This window comes from Benincasa hispida, chromosome 11 (genome assembly GCF_027475165.1).
Source record: "Benincasa hispida cultivar pf3 chromosome 11, pf3_genome.v1.1, whole genome shotgun sequence".
NCBI classification, from domain to species: domain Eukaryota; kingdom Viridiplantae; phylum Streptophyta; class Magnoliopsida; order Cucurbitales; family Cucurbitaceae; genus Benincasa; species Benincasa hispida.
Genome location: NC_143488.1, coordinates 68,064,524 through 68,085,585, shown reverse-complemented (window position 1 = coordinate 68,085,585; position 21,062 = coordinate 68,064,524). Strand labels below are relative to the sequence as shown.

At 36.5% G+C, this 21,062-nt stretch overlaps 4 protein-coding genes across 9 annotated transcripts; 1 reads left to right on the top strand and 3 right to left on the bottom strand.

The window, feature by feature from the left end:
* Positions 1-1,914: 1,914 nt before the first annotated feature.
* On the bottom strand, positions 1,915-11,291 carry LOC120090413 (putative DNA helicase MCM8). 4 transcript variants are annotated; one of them, XR_016524621.1, is made up of 19 exons: positions 11,069-11,291; positions 10,415-10,558; positions 10,211-10,325; positions 9,902-10,124; positions 9,574-9,737; positions 8,782-9,045; positions 8,601-8,696; positions 8,319-8,471; positions 7,733-7,803; positions 7,527-7,645; positions 6,967-7,096; positions 6,428-6,479; positions 6,152-6,338; positions 5,680-5,854; positions 5,225-5,395; positions 5,028-5,141; positions 4,851-4,917; positions 2,365-2,605; positions 1,915-2,259 (listed from the first exon to the last, which is right to left on the bottom strand). XR_016524621.1 is itself a non-coding variant. In XM_039048050.2 (18 exons), the coding sequence occupies exons 1-17, from the start codon at positions 11,222-11,224 to the stop codon at positions 4,870-4,872; spliced, it is 2,382 nt and encodes a 793-aa protein (XP_038903978.1). In that variant the 5' UTR covers positions 11,225-11,291; the 3' UTR covers positions 1,915-2,605; positions 4,851-4,869. The 4 variants fall into 4 exon arrangements, 3 of the variants coding, with proteins under 3 accessions (XP_038903978.1, XP_038903979.1, XP_038903981.1); XM_039048050.2 differs by having other exon boundaries at positions 1,915-2,605; XM_039048051.2 differs by lacking the exon at positions 8,601-8,696 and having other exon boundaries at positions 1,915-2,605.
* LOC120090414 (pentatricopeptide repeat-containing protein At3g09650, chloroplastic) lies at positions 2,038-5,438 on the top strand. Of its 2 annotated transcripts, none has more exons than XM_039048054.2 (2): positions 2,038-4,311; positions 5,148-5,438. In XM_039048054.2, the coding sequence occupies exon 1, from the start codon at positions 2,038-2,040 to the stop codon at positions 4,249-4,251; it is 2,214 nt and encodes a 737-aa protein (XP_038903982.1). In that variant the 3' UTR covers positions 4,252-4,311; positions 5,148-5,438. The 2 variants fall into 2 exon arrangements, with proteins under 2 accessions (XP_038903982.1, XP_090163397.1); XM_090307271.1 differs by lacking the exon at positions 5,148-5,438 and adding an exon at positions 4,753-5,088.
* A 736-nt stretch (positions 11,292-12,027) lies between the features above and the next one.
* Positions 12,028-16,660, bottom strand: LOC120091737 (uncharacterized). 2 transcript variants are annotated; one of them, XM_039049853.2, is made up of 8 exons: positions 16,382-16,660; positions 15,807-16,016; positions 15,461-15,727; positions 15,193-15,227; positions 14,653-14,748; positions 14,160-14,277; positions 13,509-14,071; positions 12,028-13,414 (listed from the first exon to the last, which is right to left on the bottom strand). In XM_039049853.2, exons 1-8 carry the CDS (start codon positions 16,503-16,505, stop codon positions 12,986-12,988), a joined length of 1,842 nt encoding a protein of 613 aa, XP_038905781.1. In that variant the 5' UTR covers positions 16,506-16,660; the 3' UTR covers positions 12,028-12,985. The 2 variants fall into 2 exon arrangements, with proteins under 2 accessions (XP_038905781.1, XP_038905782.1); XM_039049854.2 differs by having other exon boundaries at positions 14,160-14,268; positions 16,382-16,654.
* A 1,885-nt stretch (positions 16,661-18,545) lies between these two features.
* Positions 18,546-20,342, bottom strand: LOC150032829 (Ribosomal protein S12/S23 family protein). The gene is made up of 4 exons (XM_090307270.1): positions 20,172-20,342; positions 19,685-19,840; positions 18,978-19,104; positions 18,546-18,907 (listed from the first exon to the last, which is right to left on the bottom strand). Exons 1-4 carry the CDS (start codon positions 20,174-20,176, stop codon positions 18,767-18,769), a joined length of 429 nt encoding a protein of 142 aa, XP_090163396.1. The 5' UTR covers positions 20,177-20,342; the 3' UTR covers positions 18,546-18,766.
* Between the last annotated feature and the right edge of the window lie 720 nt (positions 20,343-21,062).

The following is a 21,062-nucleotide window of genomic DNA, read 5'->3' as shown; positions in this document are numbered from 1 at the left end:
GCTGCTGTATAGATTTATTTTATTTTATTTAAAAAAAAAGGGTGAAAATGGATGAAGAAGTGCAGATTGTGGTTTTGTGGACAAGAGGAGGCTTATTCTTCATCTGATTCTGGTGGGTAAAGTTGCAATGTACATAACTCCTATGTACATAGAATAGAAGAAGGCTGTACAGGAAATGGTGGGTTTTTGATTTATTGGCATGGTCTCCCTTTTTTTACTTTTTCAACCCATGCTCACGCTGTAAATATCTTCATAGTCAATTAACTTCTACTTGTTTTCTTTTCTTTTCTTTCTTTTGTACATAGTATGTATGACTTGGGTTTTCATTTATTCAATTTTCTGACAGAACCATGCATTTTCTCTGAGTTGAGAAATAGGCTATGCACATTTACTGCAGGATGTCTCAAGTGGCTTGATTTTAGCAAATGATTTATTTATTTGTGATTTTTATACAATCAGTTTAATGTTTGTTTGGTTTATACTTTAATTGTGATTTTTATATAAATGAAATTGATTACGTGTAGTTTTTTTTAGTACAATTGGGGATAGGGGAATTTGAACCATAGATCTCGTGATTTCTAACACATTTTTATGTTAATTGAGTTATGTTCGGTTTGACAATTGATTATGTGTAGTTAAAGATATGTTTGGAATTGATTTTGTATATTTAAAGTTAATTTTGTCATTTAAAATCTCTTAATATGACTCAAAGTCACTTTTGATATATAGCTACCTCCTTTTCTAAGAATTTGGTTTGACAAATGTGAAAGTTTCCAATTGTAAACCTATTATAGAATGTGAAAGTTTCCGATTATAAACCTATATAGAATTTGTTTTTGACAAATGTGAACTCACATTATAAACTTAATTTTCGTTGTATGAAGAAAGCAAAATTCTTGTTTGTATTGGAGGAAGTTCCTACTCGAGTGGAAAGTGAAGTTGATTTTCGAAGGAAGCTTGTAATAAATATCTTGTGCACATTTATTCTTATACTATAAAATGGTAAAAGTCTACACTTTAACACGTTGACGATTGTTTAAAACTAAAAAAAATGACACTTCTAAAAATTTGAAGATAAAATGAAAATTTTCTTCCCAACGTTATCTTTGCATGTTGGTCTAATTGATAATTAGGGTATTAATTTTCTCATCAGGCCCTACAACGAGGAATTTTCAATGTTTGCATGGCTTAGTAATTGACTTCAAATTCTTTCATTATTTTTGTGCTCAATTTTTTTTTAAAAGTTCAAATTCAAATGGTGTTTTCAATGATCGGTTGACATCATCGATTGATTTCTATCAATTTTATAGTGGTTATCGATAATCGATTAGTCATAGTCGATTTTGTGAATCCTAAATACTAGAAAGAAAATGAGAAGAGAAGAATAGAAGGGAGAAAGTGCAATAGTGTTGTGGTGGGTGCACAGACAATAACTTTAAAGAAGAAATCAAATAATTGAAATCTTAATTAAATTTGAACATTGATTAGTTATCAATTTTAAAATTCCAGTGGGTATATATATATATATATATATATATATATTTACTTTGTTCATTCTTTAGGTTTTTTTTATTTTAACTTTTTTTTTTAACATGTAAGAAGGAGAATTGAACCTCTAACCTCAAGGTTGACAGTACATATTTAATTCATCCATTAGGAAAAAAAAATAGCAATAGTATTTAAACTGAATTGGAGGAAAAAAGAAAAAAAGAAAAAAGGATGGCAAAGAAAAAGAACGGGGTTGTTTTCTTCAAACAGATAGTTATTGAATAGTGTATTGTGAAAAAAGAAATATGAAAAATAATATCTCGTGGTGAAGTAGAGACATGAGGACAACACGCGCTCAACGTAGTGTGTCCAAATTCCACCCAACAAACTTCTATTCATGTCCTCTCTCCCATTATCTCTTTCTCTAAGACCCCATTTTTGCCACTTTCCACATGAATCATCCCTCTCAATCTTCCCTTATTCCCTTCATGGAGCAGCCATGAACTCACCGCCGCCGTCGCCGCCATTTCCTCCGCCACAACCGTCCCCATGCTCATCTTCACTGCCAGTCTTAACGCACACCCCCCTTTAACCTTTCCCCTTGGGCCCTCTCCACCACTTTTCACCACCAACACCACCATCTCCTCCAGCGCTGCCACCGCCGCCGTCCGCCCCTTCCTGGTGCACAGCACCGCTCGTCAAACCAGCTCGACCGACCGACCTCTCCTGTCCGATTCGCCGTCCAGTTCCTTAGAACAGAGACTCTTATCACTGCTACGCCAGAGGAAAACGGATGAGGCTTGGATAACATATACACAATGTAACAATCTACCCAGCCCTACTTGTCTTAGCCGTTTAGTTTCTCAATTGTCTTACCAAAACACTCCATCAAGCCTCACTCGAGCTCAGTCTATCCTCACGCGCCTCCGCCATGACAACCAGCTCCACCGTCTCGACGCCAATTCCCTCGGACTCCTTGCCGTCGCAGCCGCCAAGGCTGGACACACTCTTTACGCCTGTTCTGTCATTAAGTCCATGCTTCGTTCCGGTTACCTTCCCCACGTGAAAGCGTGGAGCGCCGTCGTCAGCCGCCTCGCCGCTTCACCGGACGATGGCCCTGCAGAAGCAATCAAGCTATTCAGTTCAGTGACTCAGCGTCTCCGCCGGTTTGCAGATCCCACTATAACGGCCGACTCGCGGCCGGACACGGCAGCATACAATGGGGTACTCAATGCCTGTGCCAACATGGGTGCCTACGAGAAGTTTCTGCAATTGTTTGAGGAAATGGAAGAATTTGGTGCTGAGCCTGATGTTTTGACTTACAATGTCATGATCAAGCTCTGTGCTAGAGCCAATAGGAAGGATCTTATTGTTTATGTGTTGGAGATGATTCTTGCAAAGGATATTCCAATGTGTATGACGACTTTGCACTCGATTGTGGCAGCTTATGTCGGGTTTGGAGATTTGGAAACCGCTGAGAAGGTAGTTCAAGCAATGAGGGAAGGGAAAAGAGATATTTGCAGGATTCTCAGGGATGGGAATTTGGATGAGATTGAAGATGAGGAAGATTTGAATGAAGATGAAGATGAGGTATTCAAGAAGTTGCTTCCTAATTTGAATGAAGAAAGTGATTCAGAGCCACCATTGTTACCAAAAGCCTACTCTCCTAACTCGAGAATTTATACGACTCTAATGAAAGGGTATATGAATGAGGGCCGAGTAGCTGATACGATACGAATGCTAGAGGCGATGCGCAACCAGGGTGATAGATCCAGTCATCCTGATCATGTATCGTATACAACTGTAGTTTCAGCTCTAGTAAAGGCAGGGTCGATGGACCGAGCCCGTCAAGTGCTAGCTGAAATGACAAGAATTGGGTGTCCTGCAAATCGAATTACCTACAATATTCTCCTAAAGGGTTATTGCAGGTTGCTTCAGATGGACAAGGCCAAGGAGCTGCTTAAGGAGATGGTCGATGGGGCAGGTATTGAACCTGATGTGGTTTCTTATAACATCATGATTGATGGATGCATATTGGTCGATGATAGTGCAGGAGCTCTTGGCTTCTTTAATGAGATGCGATCGAAAGGAATCGCACCCACCAAGGTTAGTTATACCACTCTGATGAAAGCTTTTGCTCAGTCAGGTCAACCAAAGCTTGCGAGGAAAGTATTTGATGAAATGCTGAATGATCCTAGAGTGAGAGCGGATATAGTAGCCTGGAATATGTTGATTGAAGGGTATTGTAGACTAGGATTGATAGAAGAAGCAAAGCAATTAGTACAGAAAATGAAAGATAATGGATTTTTACCTGATGTTTCTACATATGGCAGTCTCGCCAATGGAATTTCTTTAGCTAGAAAACCAGGTGAGGCCCTTTTGCTATGGAATGAAGTAAAGGAGAGATGTGCAGTGAAGAGAGGGTATAAGCCTGATTCTTCATCTCCCCCTCCCTTAAAACCCGATGAAGGGCTATTGGATACTCTAGCTGATATATGTGTCCGGGCTGCTTTCTTTAGGAAGGCTTTAGAAATCGTGGCTTGTATGGAAGAGAATGGGATACCACCCAACAAGACAAAATACAGTAGAATTTACGTGGAAATGCATTCTAGGATGTTTACCAGTAAACATGCATCAAAGGCCAGACAGGACAGAAGGATTGAGAAAAAGAGAGCAGCTGAGGCTTTCAAGTTTTGGTTGGGTTTACCCAATTCTTATTATGGGAGTGAGTGGAGATGGGAGCCCTCAGATCGTGATTATTAAGGCTGGCTTCGGATCACTTCAACTGATTTCTCATTCACTATCTTCTACCTCAACCATTTGGTATGTCACTGTAGCATATTTTCAAGGACTCCAATAGAAAATAAAGGAAAAAAGAAAATACGAAAAGTTATTAAAAAAATGAATATAGTGCATATTTGATTTCGTAAAAGTTTTCTGAGGGAAGATAAATACAGTGGACTGCATAATGCTAAAGAAAGTGCTTCTAATGTGTATGTGCGAGTGCGTATCTATAACCTAAACTAGTATATGTAATATGTACATTCCAACTTATGGACAACTCTCTGACTCTTAACACTTTATGACCATCCTAATTTGAATATATGACCTATATTTCAATTGAAATTTTATCTAAAGGGGCTTCTTGAGACATGAAAAACAATGCAAGAACTGCAACACGACTATGGATAACTATCAAGTCAAACAGCATCGTATTCGTACCATTTAACTATTTCATTCATTGGAATATACTAATTATTTCAGCATCAGCGAATCATACATGCTTGGTATTGTGGAAGAGCCATCTCTAGCCTAGAGACATTGCAGCAGAAAAAAAATATTGAGTCAAAGAAAGTTTTGACCTCTCTTATCGCCCAATTTTTATCCTCTTGACCTTGTCGATTGACTGGTGTACGATGAGGACAGAACCTGTTGTAAAAAGATGTCTGGGTTAGTGCAAAGATTGAATAATGATGAGTTGATCCGTAGTTTTGTTGTTTTATTGGTATTATATCTGCTAAGAGAACTCCGTACTATACCTGGAATGTCTTTGGCCCCTTCTTAAGCAGATATCCAACACTGTTAAGATTTTCTATGAAGGTATCAATGTCAGGTACTCGTAGGCCAATTTTATCTGCTAAGCTATATATTTCCTGCAGGACATAGCATATGTGGATAGCTCAGAGCCGGATGCGATATGATTTATCTGCGACAAGAGTATATAGCATAAGCTTACCGAGATAGAGAAACAGTCTTTCTGCTGCAACTCTGATTGCTTGTTGAGTGCACTCAGAAATCGCTTGGCTTCTTTCTGTTTACTCATTCCCCCACTTCGACCAAAATCCAGGACCCCATGTTCATCTACGTACTTGTCATAAAGGGATTCCTTCATTATTTCCACCACATCCTGCAAAGTTGGTGACCCACAATGAAATTAGCACGTAAAAACTCGAGCAAGGTAGTGGAAGTGGAACAGAAGCTTTTAATTTTTTTCATGGAATCATTTGTCTTATAATTAATTTCTCGACGTAAAAATGGAAATCCTAACCAAATATTAGGTCTTTGAAAAAAAAAATCTGAAAATGTTAACAAAAAGTGAAAAAACAAAATAAAAAGTGAGTAACAAACGAGCTTATTTTCAAAAGATGATTTTGAGTAATTAAAATTTGGCTACATCGTTCCACAACTAACCATGGCATCTTGTACTGTAATTTCTTCCCTGAGGTCGACCCGTGCTCGAGCTTCTGCCAGCCTCACCAAACTTTCCAGCTGTCTAGCTGTAATTGGCGTACCATCCCCTGATGTATTCTCGTCACGCAGTTTTAAATAAAATTTCTGCAAGATGTCTGCTGCGGGCTTTGACATCCTGATTCCAAAATGGAGAGATGGGGTTTGGACAGATTTCGAGTAAAGAGGCTTGCACGATTCACAAGTTCAAATTTGCATCTATTAGGAGTTAGTCTGTTGTATTAAGTTGTAACGTGTATAACCATCAGTAGTTACTTTAGTTAAGGAGTAGGGTGGACTTAACTCGGCTATTTACCTCTATAAATAGAGCTCTCTATTTCAAGTCATTATCAATTCAATATAGTGATGAATACTTCTCCACATTTCCACTAGTTTTAACATCAAGTAAAATGCTGGAGAGAGCATGTATGTTTACCTGGGGAACACAAAAGTTCTTGCATATGCTATATATTTGCGCAGAAGTTGACCAGGTAATGGTACAAAATCGCCGTCTTTCGCTTTGTCCAATCTCAGTCTTGAAACTAAAGACTCACGTTTTGACCCAACATCTCCTTTTCCGTCATTCTCCGTTACTACATTCTTTAAAGCCAAAGGAGATATATCTGGTTCGGGAGAAACTCCTTTCTCAGTGGACAATTAAGTTTGTAAAATACTAAAAATAAAAGGAATAGGTGAGAAATAGGATATAAACCTTTACGTAGTCTTTTTGCTGCAGACGCACGTTCCCCACATCCACCATGAAGCTGCAAGAAAAAGAATTCCATCACATCTTACAATCACATTTTACTAATTGAGCGAACTCGAAATAATTAAGTTGTTTGCTGAACAAATCTCACGCTTGATGCCAATATATGAGACGTCTCTCTCTTTCTTTCTCTCTCTCTCTCTCCCTCTCTCTCTTTTCATATTCGTGAGTGAGCTATTTTGACCGGTTTAACTATTTTCATGAGACGACCTCTTAACCTACTACATTTTGTTGCCAAAACAATTCATAGAATGATAGATATTAAATTTTAGTTAGGTGGCTACCATGACTTCAACTATTTCCTCCTAACTCTTTATTACTTTTTGACCATTAGGCCATAATTACTTCAAGCACATTGCCATCAAATAGTACATTTCCTCTTATATATCTGCACAATAGTACGTTTTCAGTGGTTAAGTTCCAGACAATGTACAAGAGAGGTGGCCGTAGCATCAAATAGATAAACAGCAGAGGTATTAACTTACCGATATGATGTGCTCCGAGACTCTCTTATCCAGAAATTCGTCAGGTTTGTCCAGCAATATAAAAACTAAATCAAATCTCGAGAGAAGAGCGGCACTCATCTTCAAGTTTTCATTCACAGTTTTCGCCCGGCTGCAAGTTTTATTTTGAGAATTAATACATACCACCGGTATAAAAGAAGAGAACAATCGCAATTTATAGGCATAGGCACCTTCATTATTCATTAGGATACTTTTTCTTTTTTCACCGTAATAGCTCCCATCATTACCATTCAGTTGAAATAGACTAGAAGAATTGAAATATGGTTCTTTGAAAGCAATATATATATTTCTTGAGGAATGAAAACAGTATTCTCTATAAATAGAAAACTCGGAAAGGTTCAACATGCTATTTTGGAGAGGAAGGATGATGGTAACAACCTAACCATGGAGATGTTTTTGATGTTTCTTAAAGAAACCATATAGATGTTTTATCAATCACAAACTGAATAGCCCAGAAAGCAACTGAAACAAATACAGTACTGAACAACAAAATTTACTTGTAATGAACCAACAAAATTTACTTGTAATGACCCCCAACAGGGTTAGCTGCAGCTAAAATAGAAGTGCGTGCTGATAGACTTGCTACCAGTCCAGCTTTTGCAATTGATACACATTGTTGTTCCATGGCTTCCAGTAGGGCCTGCAATAATCTAATGTAAGAAAATGTAGCCATGAAAAATGAAACGTGAGAATTCAAGTGAAACATTCAGGTTTCGGGTCAAAACACCTGATGTTCTGCAGACATTTTATCGAACTCATCTATGCAACATAATCCACCATCTGCAAGTACCATAGCCCCTATGGAAAAAGTAAATTATCATCACTCAAGGGGAAAACAGTATATTTATTATGATGCGCTTGCAACATAGAAACATTTAAGCACCATTAGACCCAGATTACGTTTACAGAAGTTCAAGAAGGGATAACCTCAAAAACTTGAGCATTCATATGAAACGCTATTCAATCAACTACACTCTGTTATTGTAGAACAATTGAAAGATAAGATCCAACGTCTTTCAACTTTTTTATCGACTGTGAAATCTATATATGCAATATGCCCTTGAAAAATTTGAGCTTCGTTAAAACTAGCGTAGAATAAGCATTTCCTAGTTTCCGAATGTAAGGATTTATTCAGTACGTGCATGTCAAGGAATAGAAAATAAAAATCTATGAATGACTTCCAAAATCATCACGCAGCCACCAAATTTTGTTTCCACGATTAAAAAAGCAGAGAATCATGACCATTATAAAAACTCATTCTTGGATTTCAAATACAGGAAAAGTCGTCATAGAGCTTAAGAAAAGACAAATACCAGCCTCAAAAGCATAGTCATTTGTCATGGAATCCCTCACAACAGCTACAGTTAGGCCGGCCTTGGTTGTTGCATTACCACAAACATAAATACCACGTGGAGAAACAGCTGCAGCCGCTTGCAGTAGTTGACTTTTGCCAAGTCCAGGATCACCTAAGAAATTGATAATGAAAAGTTATCTATTATCTATAATGTATGTTCATTTACCATACAGCACTCTTTTCAAAATAACTTATCAAAATCTAGAAGTGAGCACGGAAAGGGATGGACATAGAAGGATACCAACTACTATGACATGAATATCTCCTCTAACAGGAACTTTATTCTGGTCTTTTGAATGCTTTCGTACACCACCAAATAGTGCTAGTGTTATTCCCGCTTTTCAGATTTAAGTTGATCCACAAAATATAGTTAGCAGAAGAAAATGGAGACACAACAATTCTGTGCTTGTATAAAATGTTACCTTTAACAAGTTCATGTCCATAGATGGATGGGCAAATGGATTGAAGTATTTGACGGAAGACATCCGGACCACATTCCCCAGAGAATTTCACAATAAATTCCAAATCTCTTGGGGAGAATGAGAATAAATCGAGCAACTCGGTTGCTCTTGCATTAGAATTGGAATCTTGCAACTCCTCAGGTGTAGACTGTGACTTGGAATTTTTTATTGAAACGGCCTCCAGATACAAATAGTAAAATCCTTGGTTTTTGCTCTTCGATTTTCCTGAAAATATATGAAAAGTTGCGCTAATCTGTATTGGTAAAGAACGGTAATTAGAAATCCACAACATAAACACGGGTTACAAGTATCATGGTGTACTAACAAATGATGAAACTTCAAAACGAAGTTATATTTTTTTTACCCCTATTAATTGCTATTATCAAAGGACGGTGATAGCTATCGCACTACCATGATGTGTTGCTGTCTGATTTCAGTCATTGAAAGTTATTGACGACAAAATAATGGAATTGCTGATGTAGCATATATATGGTCTCCCCGTTAGAGAAAAAAAAATCTATAAAAAAACAACATTACCCAACATCCTACAACTGTTGAACAAAATGAAAACAACGAATCAAAATTTATTTTCTGCTTATATAAAGAAATTCTAATGACGAGGATATTGAAATATGTGATTGCAGCATGAGAAGTTTAAACACAACCTATGGGTCAAAAAAAAACATCTGACCTATCAACTTTTACCACTCATGGGAAATATTGAAGACTGCAAAGCTTGGAAAAATATTGTACCTCCTCCAATATCCATGTAATTATTAATTACTCTTATAATCCCAGTAACAGTGACAACATCTCCAGGGATGCATGCGTCAACTAGGTCTTCAGTCAGTTCACATTCTACAGTTCGAGGCACCCTGCCTTCTTCATGATCATCAGGTTTAGTGAGTTCTTGCAATCTGGAAAGATTTAAAGAGAATAATTAATATTCACAATAGAAGGGAAAATTCCGTAGCCCGATTCGCACACAAGAAGTCTAGCTAATAAAATGGATTCTTTTTTTCCAAAGAGTCGGCAGTAAAACTAACAGTTAATTAAGGGCATATTCAGCATTAGAAGTTACCGTATTTTTTGAAAGTCGATTGCTTCAGCGGTCGATCGAATAGGATTGAATGTTTTGCTTTTACACCCATCCAACTCACAAAACGATGGAGGCGAAAACTTACCATCAGGAAAGATGCGTGTAATATTGCTTTTACACTTTGCACAATCAAAGCTCATTTGCACCACCAAGGGCTTCACAGTGCTAACTTTAACAACAGTACCACGCACTGATACAAGCTTGTCTGTCATATCCCAAAATAAGCCTACATCATTTCCTTAGCAGTAAGCTTCAAACTTGATAATAAATTCGTTAGAAGCTAACAAATACCAATATATGCGGCCTTCAAGTTCTTCAAAGCAAGCATAGATTCCGAATAGTTGTGCAATCGGACTAGAATTTTTGTGACATCTTCTAAATTGTGCACCCACTTGGTCCTCATTACCTACTTCAAAGACAAGTTAAGCATCAAACCCTGAAAGTATTTTAGAGTAGACATACAAGAATGAAATTCTCGTGATAACTTGTTTTTACCTGATGAATTGCAGCACTCATACATTTGAGAGCAACTTTAGGATTTTCCTCTAGCATTATGTAAAACTCACGTCGATCGCAAATCTTCCGGAACTGTTGAAAGTCAATTGACAAAATAAAGATGCCACGACCATCATCGATAGCCTGCTAAAAAATTGAACGTCAGTTTCCTTCTCCACATGACGCTAAGAACAAGTGAAAGGGACATCGATAGGCCGCAGTAAGCTACTTCAAAGCAACAGATTGAAATATTTCTCCATTATAAATTATGAAAACGCGATGGATAAAGAATATGAAACGAATCGAATCTACCTGAAAATATTTACACTAACTTTTCGGGTCCATACCAAATTCAAACTTTGATTCGTTTAAAGTATAGTAGCAGGAGAATTTCTAGTCCCTGTTGTGTATAAGAAAAACGTACTGAGATATCTACTAAACATGATCCAGTCCTAAGATTCAACAGGAAATCGATGTTGCAAAATCAACTGAATCGCGCAGACTGGAAGCGACCTTGCAGAAACTACCTACCTACATCAAATTCTCGATGCAAGATCATATTTCGAACACTCAAAACCCGGCGCCTATGAATTTCATCAACTTTTATCACATAGAAAAGAAAAAAATCAATTCAAACGCGAGAGAAAGAATTACCTGTGAAGAGAGATGTCGACCTGCCGGAGAAGAGAAAAAGAAAATGAGCTGAGAAATGAGGTTAAGCCATCCATTTTCGACAGTGAAGACAGTTCGGGGAAAGTATAAATCCAAGATATCTCCAGCAATGTTGAAGTCTGAAAACGTTTGCTCCATGCCTATCTTCTCTTCGTATGATCTCCGGGCAGTTTCGTCTCAACAAAGTGTTCGTCCAATTTTGGCGGGAAAGATATAAGGCAGCGGTTTATTCTAGAATGGTGGACTGGGCCGACCATCGGCCCTCGTCAAGCGTTTTATATGGGCTTAATCACAAAGAAAAAGGTACAGTTCAGGCAAAAACTTAGTTAATGGGCCAAGTTTGAGGCCCATTTTGGTTCATACTTAAGCAACGTGCTCAGTTTTACGGGCTGTGCGATGGCAAAAGGCCTAACCGAAAGCCCAGGTTCATGCGGTCACATGGGCTTCATGGGCCACGTTGAAGAGCCATGTTTCTCTATATTAGGCCCAAACAAAAGGCTCAACGCCTTTATTATGTACAACGTGGGGCGCCCACACAAAATTATTAACAAGCCTAAATTTTATTTAAAAAATGTATCTTCTTTACCAAAATTTAAAACAATAATCATCGAAACATTACTTTAACTCAACTGACATTAATATATATGAAAAACCTAAAAGTCCATGTTTCATATCTCCCACCTATCCTTCCTACTCAAAATAAATAAATAAATAGTATAGTAATCAAAATATTTTTTTCCAAATAAACTAAGTTCGACAGGCAAATCAGTTTCATTCAGAGCAAAAAAAAATCTACTATTAATTATTATACAATGAGTCACAACTATTGAGATTAAATCTCAGAGCCTCAAGGCACAACCATAGCTCGTGCTCAACAATGAAGCATTCACTCATTTCTGTGAAGTTTAAATCTAACACTGTACTTAAAAATATATATAATATAATATAATAAGTTTTTTACTAATCCATATATATATATATATAATCAATAACAGATAATTCTAGATCTTCAAATGATTTATAAGGTTAAACCATAACCAGATGGATCCACAATTACTACAATAAAATTTTCACAGCAGTACCCGTTTCCCAGAAATGTTCAATACGGCAAAAATGGTTAAAAGAGGAAAGAGGAACATCCACAATACTATATTCATGAACTAAAGCCAACCATTTCTGGATTTAGAATGGTGCGAAATTAACGTCGTCATACTTCTCTTTGATCCCCAAAAAAGTCGCATTCCGCCGAGCCTACAAGCATCACGAACGACAATAGCCATACCAACTCACTGATCAGCAATGCCTCCATATAATTGGTATCATATGCTCAGCTGCAGCACAACAGACCTTCCCATTCCACCAGAAGACCCAAAAAGCCATTAGAATTGTCTGTTCTCAGAATGCTCTTGCTTGGATGGCCAAGATGGGCCATTCTTAATCCACATTTGAGGCTGCAGCTGAGACAAAGGCATCCTTAGGATTTATTTGGAATGACTTTTCAAGTGCTTAAGAACGTTTGTTTATGCTTAGAATACCAATTTAAGCATTTCAAAAGTCATTCCAAATAGATCTTAGTTAGAAAGGATATTCATGTCGATGACAGTTACCAAAGTTAGATGAGCGGTGAGATAGTGAAACTTGTGAGTTTTGACAAGTGGGAGGCTTCCTTTGAACATTATCAGATATTTCACAAGCCGAGAATCCTCATCGACAGTTAATAAACTCTTTCTGAAAATTGATACCAACCAAATTCATGATTCTGACTTACCTTCTGCAAGCATAAAGTTGGCTTCTTCATAATGAATTCTTTCCACTCGGTATTACAGTGAACCCTCCTGAACAAATTCTCTCACCACATTCACTGATCACTTTCTCTGAGATGGAAGCATACAATCAACATTAAGTCTGGAAGTTCAGTGAGCTGTTGTTAGGTTCTCCGTTAGAGTTAGCTGTCGTTGTTTCATTTGTGTTACTGCAAGCTTCATTTTCTTTGATCATCTTCTCCCTCAAAGCGCCAGAATTCCTATAACCTTCTGCACATGCATCTGAATCGTGCAAATCGGCTTTTGATCCTTCACGACAAAGCTCCTCGACTTCTTGGTCAATCTCGTTTATTTTGGACATCTTAGTTGCAGAAGGTTTACGAGATTTCATATTCATATTAGGATGAGTATTACCACGAGTTGTGCTCTTGGGCAACATTCTTGCAGGTTGGAGCTTTGAAGGTTTGGCCTTACTTTGGCCTCCATTTGTGCTGCCATTTCCAGCTCCAATCTTAGTCATGCCACCGGGTACAGCCGGATTAGATTTCATGCTAGATGTTTTCCCCTGTGAAATACATTCACAAATTTTAGCTCCGTGCTTAGCATCACTTCCAACTAAAGATACTGGATCATATAATATAATAAAACACAAAACTTACCCCATCAAAGTATCCGATTTTAGGTGATGGCAATCGAAGGCCCGAAGGCTTCATTGAAGCAGGAGGTACAGAAGATTGTGAAGAAGTTTTCTTTACTGATTGAGACAGCAAACCAGTAGTCTGAGTATGGGGACCACCAGGATGGTTTCTGCCATCATGAGATGCATCACTGTCTGTAGAGATTATTTTGCTTGAAATAGACTGAAGCCGGACTCTTGGGCTATTTGATCGTTGTTCAAGAGTGGAATTTGATGATGACCCCGTTGACCACTCACTGATAGAGCTAGCAGGTGATATTCCTGAAGAAAACTTAGAAGAGAGACGAGATTTCCCAATAGGACTTGTGACCTTTGATGCAACTTGGGATGGTGTTTTTTGGGTACCAGAGGAAGGTAAAGCCTTAGACTCTGTTTTCTTTCTTACATCTTTGGAGGAAGATTTTCCAACCTTGTCAGATGAACTTGTAGAAACTTGAGAGGAAGTCTTCTGCTCACTCTTGGCTGCACTTGAAATTCGGGCAGGCCTATGTGCAGTAGTTCTAAGACTAACTGAATCCCGCCGATCTGCAATTCGCGTGAAAAATATCAGAATGGATATGTATTTGCAACCCATTTCAAAGAATATATGTAACTAAATTCAAGTTCTAATCACCTGCAGGTCCTGCACCACTTATAGTACCATCCTTTGCAGTGGCTCTAGGATTATGGCCAAGGGAAGGCCTCTTTGTTGATACTGAGTTGGGAGGAAGCCTGCCAACTGCCTTCAATTGCTTCAAAAAACAAACACTTTCTTTTTTCAGAAGCAGCAAAAAAATGTGGGACAAATGAGTAGAAAATGGTAAAGAAAGAAGTGAGATGGCGATTAGACAAGCGCATGCTAATCCATGGTCAGATTTTAATGTTATACAATTGTCTTCCTTGGGCATCACTCACGACAATCTATCCAACAAACATAATGAACTTTGACATTAATTTCATATTAATGGAATAAATTGCAACCCAGTCGAAAAGGCCAGATATAAATTTATGATATTGCAGGTGTTCAGTTAATGCAGATGCCTATGCTCTGGGTTAATAGCCACAGACGCCAGGAGATAATTGAAGGCTACAAAATCAGTTAACAGACACTCAGGCTTATACTTCACCTGTCCAGCGCGTGGTTGAGTAGAATTCTGCTTAATAGTTCTCCCAGGTCCTTGCAACCCATCATTTAGCTTGCTGGATGCAGACCTGTCCTTCATCTGAAATTTTACACAATAACATTATGAGTTTGAATGTACAAAAAATGTTTAAACCTAACGTTGGGTACTTTTACAATTATTCCATTTTGATTTATATACTTTCAAATGTTCTATTTTGATCCTTAAACTTTGTATAAAGATCTTCTTTTGTCTTTAAAAATGGAACTTCTCAATGCTTTTAACAGAAATTTTGCACGACCATGTTTAAGCCACCACCTATATAAGGAATGATATCATATCTGAGGACAAGTGAATCAAAATTTCATTTAAATACTGGACACAAATTTAATAACAAGGATCAAAAAATAACTTCTATGAAAACTCAAGAATCAAAATAGAACATTTGAAAGTATAAAGAACCAAAATAGCTGTGGAGGTTATAAGGACCAAAAAGAGATTACACCTATGAAACACTAAGAGGATGCAAAAGTTTAATTAACTTGCCTTATTTTGTGAAGTAAGATCAAGCCGTCCTTGAGCTGAAAATAGTGCGGTAACGTTAGATTGAGTTCTGGTGAGATACAAAATTATATAATATAAAAGATCAAAAAATTTTGCTAAACCCACGACTAGTCTCCTGCAGAATTATATTGCTGTTCCCGTTATGAAGCTGGGTTTTTGGGAATAGGCTTCTAATTTTAATATCATAAAAAATCTCAATTTTTTATCACTGAACGATTTTTTTTTAAGTAGAAACTAGAAAGTAGCTCACATGGCGGTTTTTCTGCTTCCTGTCGCCCGGATCCAACTTTAGTTCTTGAGTTAGCCTTCCCAACTATTCTACTAGATTTCTGAATTGAAGCCCTTACATCTTCGAATAAATTGCCCTCAATGCTTTCCAATGGCATAATTTCACTTTCCAACGTAGAAATTGAATCTGAGGATTTCTGAACATCTTCTGAAATTATGGGTAATGCACGTTTTTCACTCCTGCCTACGGGTGCCATCATGCTAGTTAACTCCTCAGGATCCAGAAACCCTGAAACACAAGAAGTTGGAACTGTAGAGGTATATAGGACAAAACTAAAGTCACATTACAAATTCAAATATTATAATACCTGCACTAGTGAAGAAAGCGCTATCCCATGCTAAACTCTTACGCAAGTTATACTTTCCATTTCTTCTGATCCCTTCCGGTTCCGAAGATGAGAGTAATTGAGGTTCATCCTCTCTCTGTTCGAAGGCATCGTTTCTCTCCTCTATTCTGCTAGAATCTACGGTCCCTAATTGTCTCATACTATCATGTTCCTCGTCCTCCTTTGTAATGTCTACGCATAACCACATCAAAAAGAAGTCAAATACAATCATCAAAAGTTAAAGTTTCCCAAATATGAAGCAAATCTTCTTGTTCTTAAAGCCAAGAAAACCAATACAAGACTGCCGTAGATGAACAACGCGTAGCGAAGTAAAAAGGATTAATTATCAACCAGAAACAAAAATTAATGCAACTGCTGAAAATTGAGTGGTAAAAGAGAATATCGAAAATCCAAGATGAAAGAAAACCAAAGAACAGAAATCCAACTCAAGCAGCTCAATATACAGAACATACAGAAAAAACACAAAATTATCAGCAAAAGTAAGATGAGCAACACAACGAAGAGAGCGACTGAAATAAAGAACTGCTGGAACAGACCTAAAGAATTGACGTCGTGGAGGTCGCAGGAAGGAGAAGGGAGGAGGAAATCATCCTCGGAGGCGAAATCGATGAGGCTGAGACGGCAAAAACGGCGATCGTGATCGGTACCTACGGCGTCCATGAAGATCGATCTGGAAGAATCGCGGAAGAGATTGTGATCTGTTGGAATCGGACAGAACGATTTCGAAAATCCGAAGGTAGAGAGAGAGGGACGGGAGGTTTTGGAGAGGGAAAAGGAGGGTTCTGATATTTTTATTTGTTTGTTTGAAATCGGTGGAAGTGGCGGTTTAAAATTAGAAACTAAAAATAATAATAATTTGTTTTCGTCTTTGTATTTTAAGTCTTTTTTTTATTTCAAACCTCTCTACTTTCTATAAATCTTAAATTTTGCCCATATAATTTCACTGAATTTTGAACTCAATTGTTTAACATTGATTTTTTTAGTTGGATAAATAAGAATGATAATATTAATGCGAAAATATAAACTAAGAATGTTTTTTTAACCATTTATGAAAGGAATACTAATAGATACAAATTTCTTTTATAATTTCTTTCGGGAAAAACACAAATAAAATGTAGACACTAATTTAAATATTGATTGAAAGTTCATTAACCAGTATTGAGAACCAAAATGGAATGAAACAAAATACAATAATTAAAATGATATATTAACCCAAAGAAAAAACACCACCAACAAAAATGTGAAAGATAAGTCACAAGATCTCCCTCCATTTATAGAATTATTATAAGAATAATATTTAGGTGCATTTGTAGCACACATATCACCCGAATGTCTAATCATAATTTGCTACATGATAAATTATTGTTTGTATGTCCGATGAGAGAGATTAATATGCACCCAAGTATTGCCTTTATTATAATAGCACCAACAATCTTTTTATTTGAGATCCATTACTCCCTAAAAGTTGAAAAATTGTGTGATCCAACTTTTTAATATTATAAAATGCAAAAATCGTATTTAAGTAGTATTTCAATTGAATCGCACCCAACTTGAACATGGCATAGCACAATTGGATAGTCAAGTTTGCGGTTCGAATCCTTCAACCCTTCTCATACTTACAAAAAAAAAATGGTAAGATCGACCCCTACAAAATATAAATCATAATAATAAAACAATAAACTTTTTTTCTTATAAAAAAGAGCCATGAGCACCTAATCTCATACTCCTCCGCATTTCTATTGGATACTAGCCAGGATGCACAATAGATGGTTCTACCCTAAGATTTTTCGTAAAAGTAAAAAGTGTGATGGTAAGGAAAATAATAGATGGTTCTACCCTAAGATTTTTCCTAAAAGTAAAAAGTGTGATGGTAAAGAAAATTATTTCAAATGATAAAACTTAGAAAATTTTAGAACTAAATGATAGATACGGATAGATTTCCATTTATAATTTTAAAATTTTACTATATTTTATAAATATTTTGATTCATTTTTCTATATTTAAAAACTGCCCGTGAGTGTAATAATTATTTTTCTTAATAGAATGAGTGAAATAGATGAGATTTTGATCCATCTTATTATAATTACACCAATTTTTTCTACTGATTGGTAAACATGATCATAGTTCAACTATTCCTAACATAGTTCTATTTAGTTTATGCCCTTGACCGATGCTATTTCGTTTGTACAATTATATATACCTTGACGACTGATTTCACAGTTACAAGCCAGATGGCAAGGTCAAGCATAACTAGTGAACAAATACAAAACATGAACATTATTCCAATTGCTTTTGCTATCAATCACTATACATATGTAAACAATATCATAATCAAAACCTCGCTTCTTTATCCAAACGAATTTCTTCTCAAAATAACTTTATTTCACGACATGAGGTGAAGTGAATGTAACATGTTCAATCTCATCTGATTATAAAAGGAGACTCAAAACTATAACACATGTAGCATTTTTCTTTCCCAATGAAAACAGTTCAAAAATGCAACTAATCCTATCAAAAAAGAAGTTAATTCTGAATCAGCCTAAATCAAACTATTAATCAATATTATAATTATAATTATAACTTCTTAAAAGAGTACTTATCTAGCCTGGGAATGAAACCGCTAACATGAACACCAATTATTACACCGAAAATATCGCACCAGAGAAATATGCTAATTATAATTAGCCTGACAATGCAGAATGAACTCATTCAAAGATGGCCATGGCGGTTGATATCTTAATAAACAAAAGTTTTCAGAGCAAAATGAAAGGAATTCAGTCAAACGATGTCAAAAATCAGACTGCAAGGAAGGGCGCAATAACTACATTATAGTCCAAAACAACCAATAATCAAGATCTGAAAAATACTCTAAAATTATGGATAGAAAACTGTAAGAAGACGATGAGCTCTGCCAAGCAAACTTAAGACCTTGGCTTCTCCTTCTTCTCCTTGAAAAGAGCAAGAAGAGATACACCAGACACCTTCACGACCTTGAATCGAACACCAGGAATATCTCCGACCGCATGTCCCTTACGACCGAATCCAGCAATCAACACTTCGTCCTGCAATCACAGTTTTCATATCAGTTTCCAACCCTCTCATTTTATTTGGGGGTGGGGGTAGCAAACATACATTTTCTTCAATGTAATTCAAACATCCATCATTGGGCACGAATGCAGCAATCTTCTTTCCATTTTTGATGAGTTGAACCCTGGCACATTTTCTAATGGCAGAATTTGGCTGCTTAGCCTCGATACCTCTGAAATTAGATTAGCATTGCTCATTTAGATACAAAACATTTAAACATGACAAAGCAAAACTCATATTGCAGTTTAGAACTTAATAAAATCAGAAGTTACTCCCCAAATTAAAATTAAGTTGGGTGATACTTGTAATGCTGGGTCAAATCAATTAAGATAAATTAAGGCCAATGTTTGGGAGTGATCACTTCTGTAACTTTTTTTAAAATCACTCAAATTGCATGTTTTTAATCATTCAAAATCAATCTTGATGATATAAAAATTGTTTCCAAAACTGTAAAGTTAAACAATAAATTGATTTTGAAGGATTAAAGACAAATTTCGGAGTGATTTTGAACATGACAAAAGTGATTCATTAAAATCACTCACACTCTCAAACATGGCCCTAATTATCAAAAGAAGTTACCAACATTGAAATCAATCAGGTGACTCTAACTTATATGATTGGATAAAATCTATTATGACAAAATTACACATAGCAAACTAATGTATGCTTGCAAATCCCTTTTGAAAAAATTTAAGAAAACAAAAAACTATGGTCGCAATCTGAAGGATAGAACAGTATGCTCGCAATCTTACATCTTTTCCAACACAATGCCTTTAGCATGAGAAGACCCGGCAAATGGCTTCTTCCATTCATTGCCAAGGTGAGACTTCTTATAGGCCTTGTCAGCCCACCTTTGCCTTCTTCGGTGGGACTTCAGCTTGCGCCCAGCTCCCATACCCCTTGTCTTCCTGTTAGATTAGGTCATATCAATACATCGATCAATCAAAAACAGGTACAAAACCACAACCCCATCTTCGTCTACAGTTTTCCAAAGGGCTAGAAACCTTACTCACCATTTGCAGAATTCTTAACTCATCCAAAAACTAGGGCATCAGAAAAATCTATTCCTAATTGCAAATCAGATGAAAAATTGTGACGAGTATTCATTTAAACTGAAAGGATAAAAACTCCTAAGAAAATTTCACTCCTTCGATCCACAAAAAAAATTCAACTCATTGGAACAAAAAATCAATTATAGTCCGAAACTCCATACATTCTTTCACAAACGAACTATCTTACCCCATGTTTGCAGAGAGAGCGGCTTCGGCGAGGGCTTCGAAAGTTTAGGACGAGGAGCTGCACCAAAACCCTAGTCCTCAAGAAAAAACTATGGACTGTGAACAACGATAATATATGGGAATTTGGAGTGGAGAGCGTGGTTCATTTCGGCCCATTAAACGTTTTGGGCCGGCCAATGAATTTCGAGATTGCTACCTATATAGGTCTTCAGTTTTTTTTTTAGAAAAATGTCATGGGCTGAAACGTCTTAAATCATCTAAAGATTCGAAAGCTCAAATTGATAGATGAAGATAAATTTGATATCATATTATTTAACAAATGTAGACATGTTATCTAACAAAATGCAGATACAATTTTGAAATATAGTATTTTTGTTTTTGAAATTTAGAAATATAGCAAATTAGACTTTTAGAGGATCCATGCTTCTTTTCTTTTTTTTTTTTTTTTTTTGGAGATACCCTCGATGGAGATCTCCAATTTAGTTGGGCAAATGTTGATTGTATTCCTACTTGATGCTATATCTCTTTTAGTTTATGTTGGAAAAACTTTATTCTATTGAATCAAAATGTTATAGGTTTTATTTGTTTTTTTTCAACCAAAATAATAATAATAATAATAAAGTCTCCTGTATAGGAAATTTGGAATGTAGGACTTGTTTTGGGTTGAGAGTGCAATTTCAGCTCGTTAAATCGTTTTGGGCACCACCGGGATAATTATAGTCCTATTTGGTAAACATTTGAGACTGAGACTATAATATAATTAGGATTACTATAAATTGTAGGAGTGTTGGAATTGAGAGCAAAACGAAAATGAGATCGTAAAGCATGAATGGTGGAAAAGAGGGTTGAGTTGAAAACTATGGGAACAGAATTATTTTGGTATTACAAATCG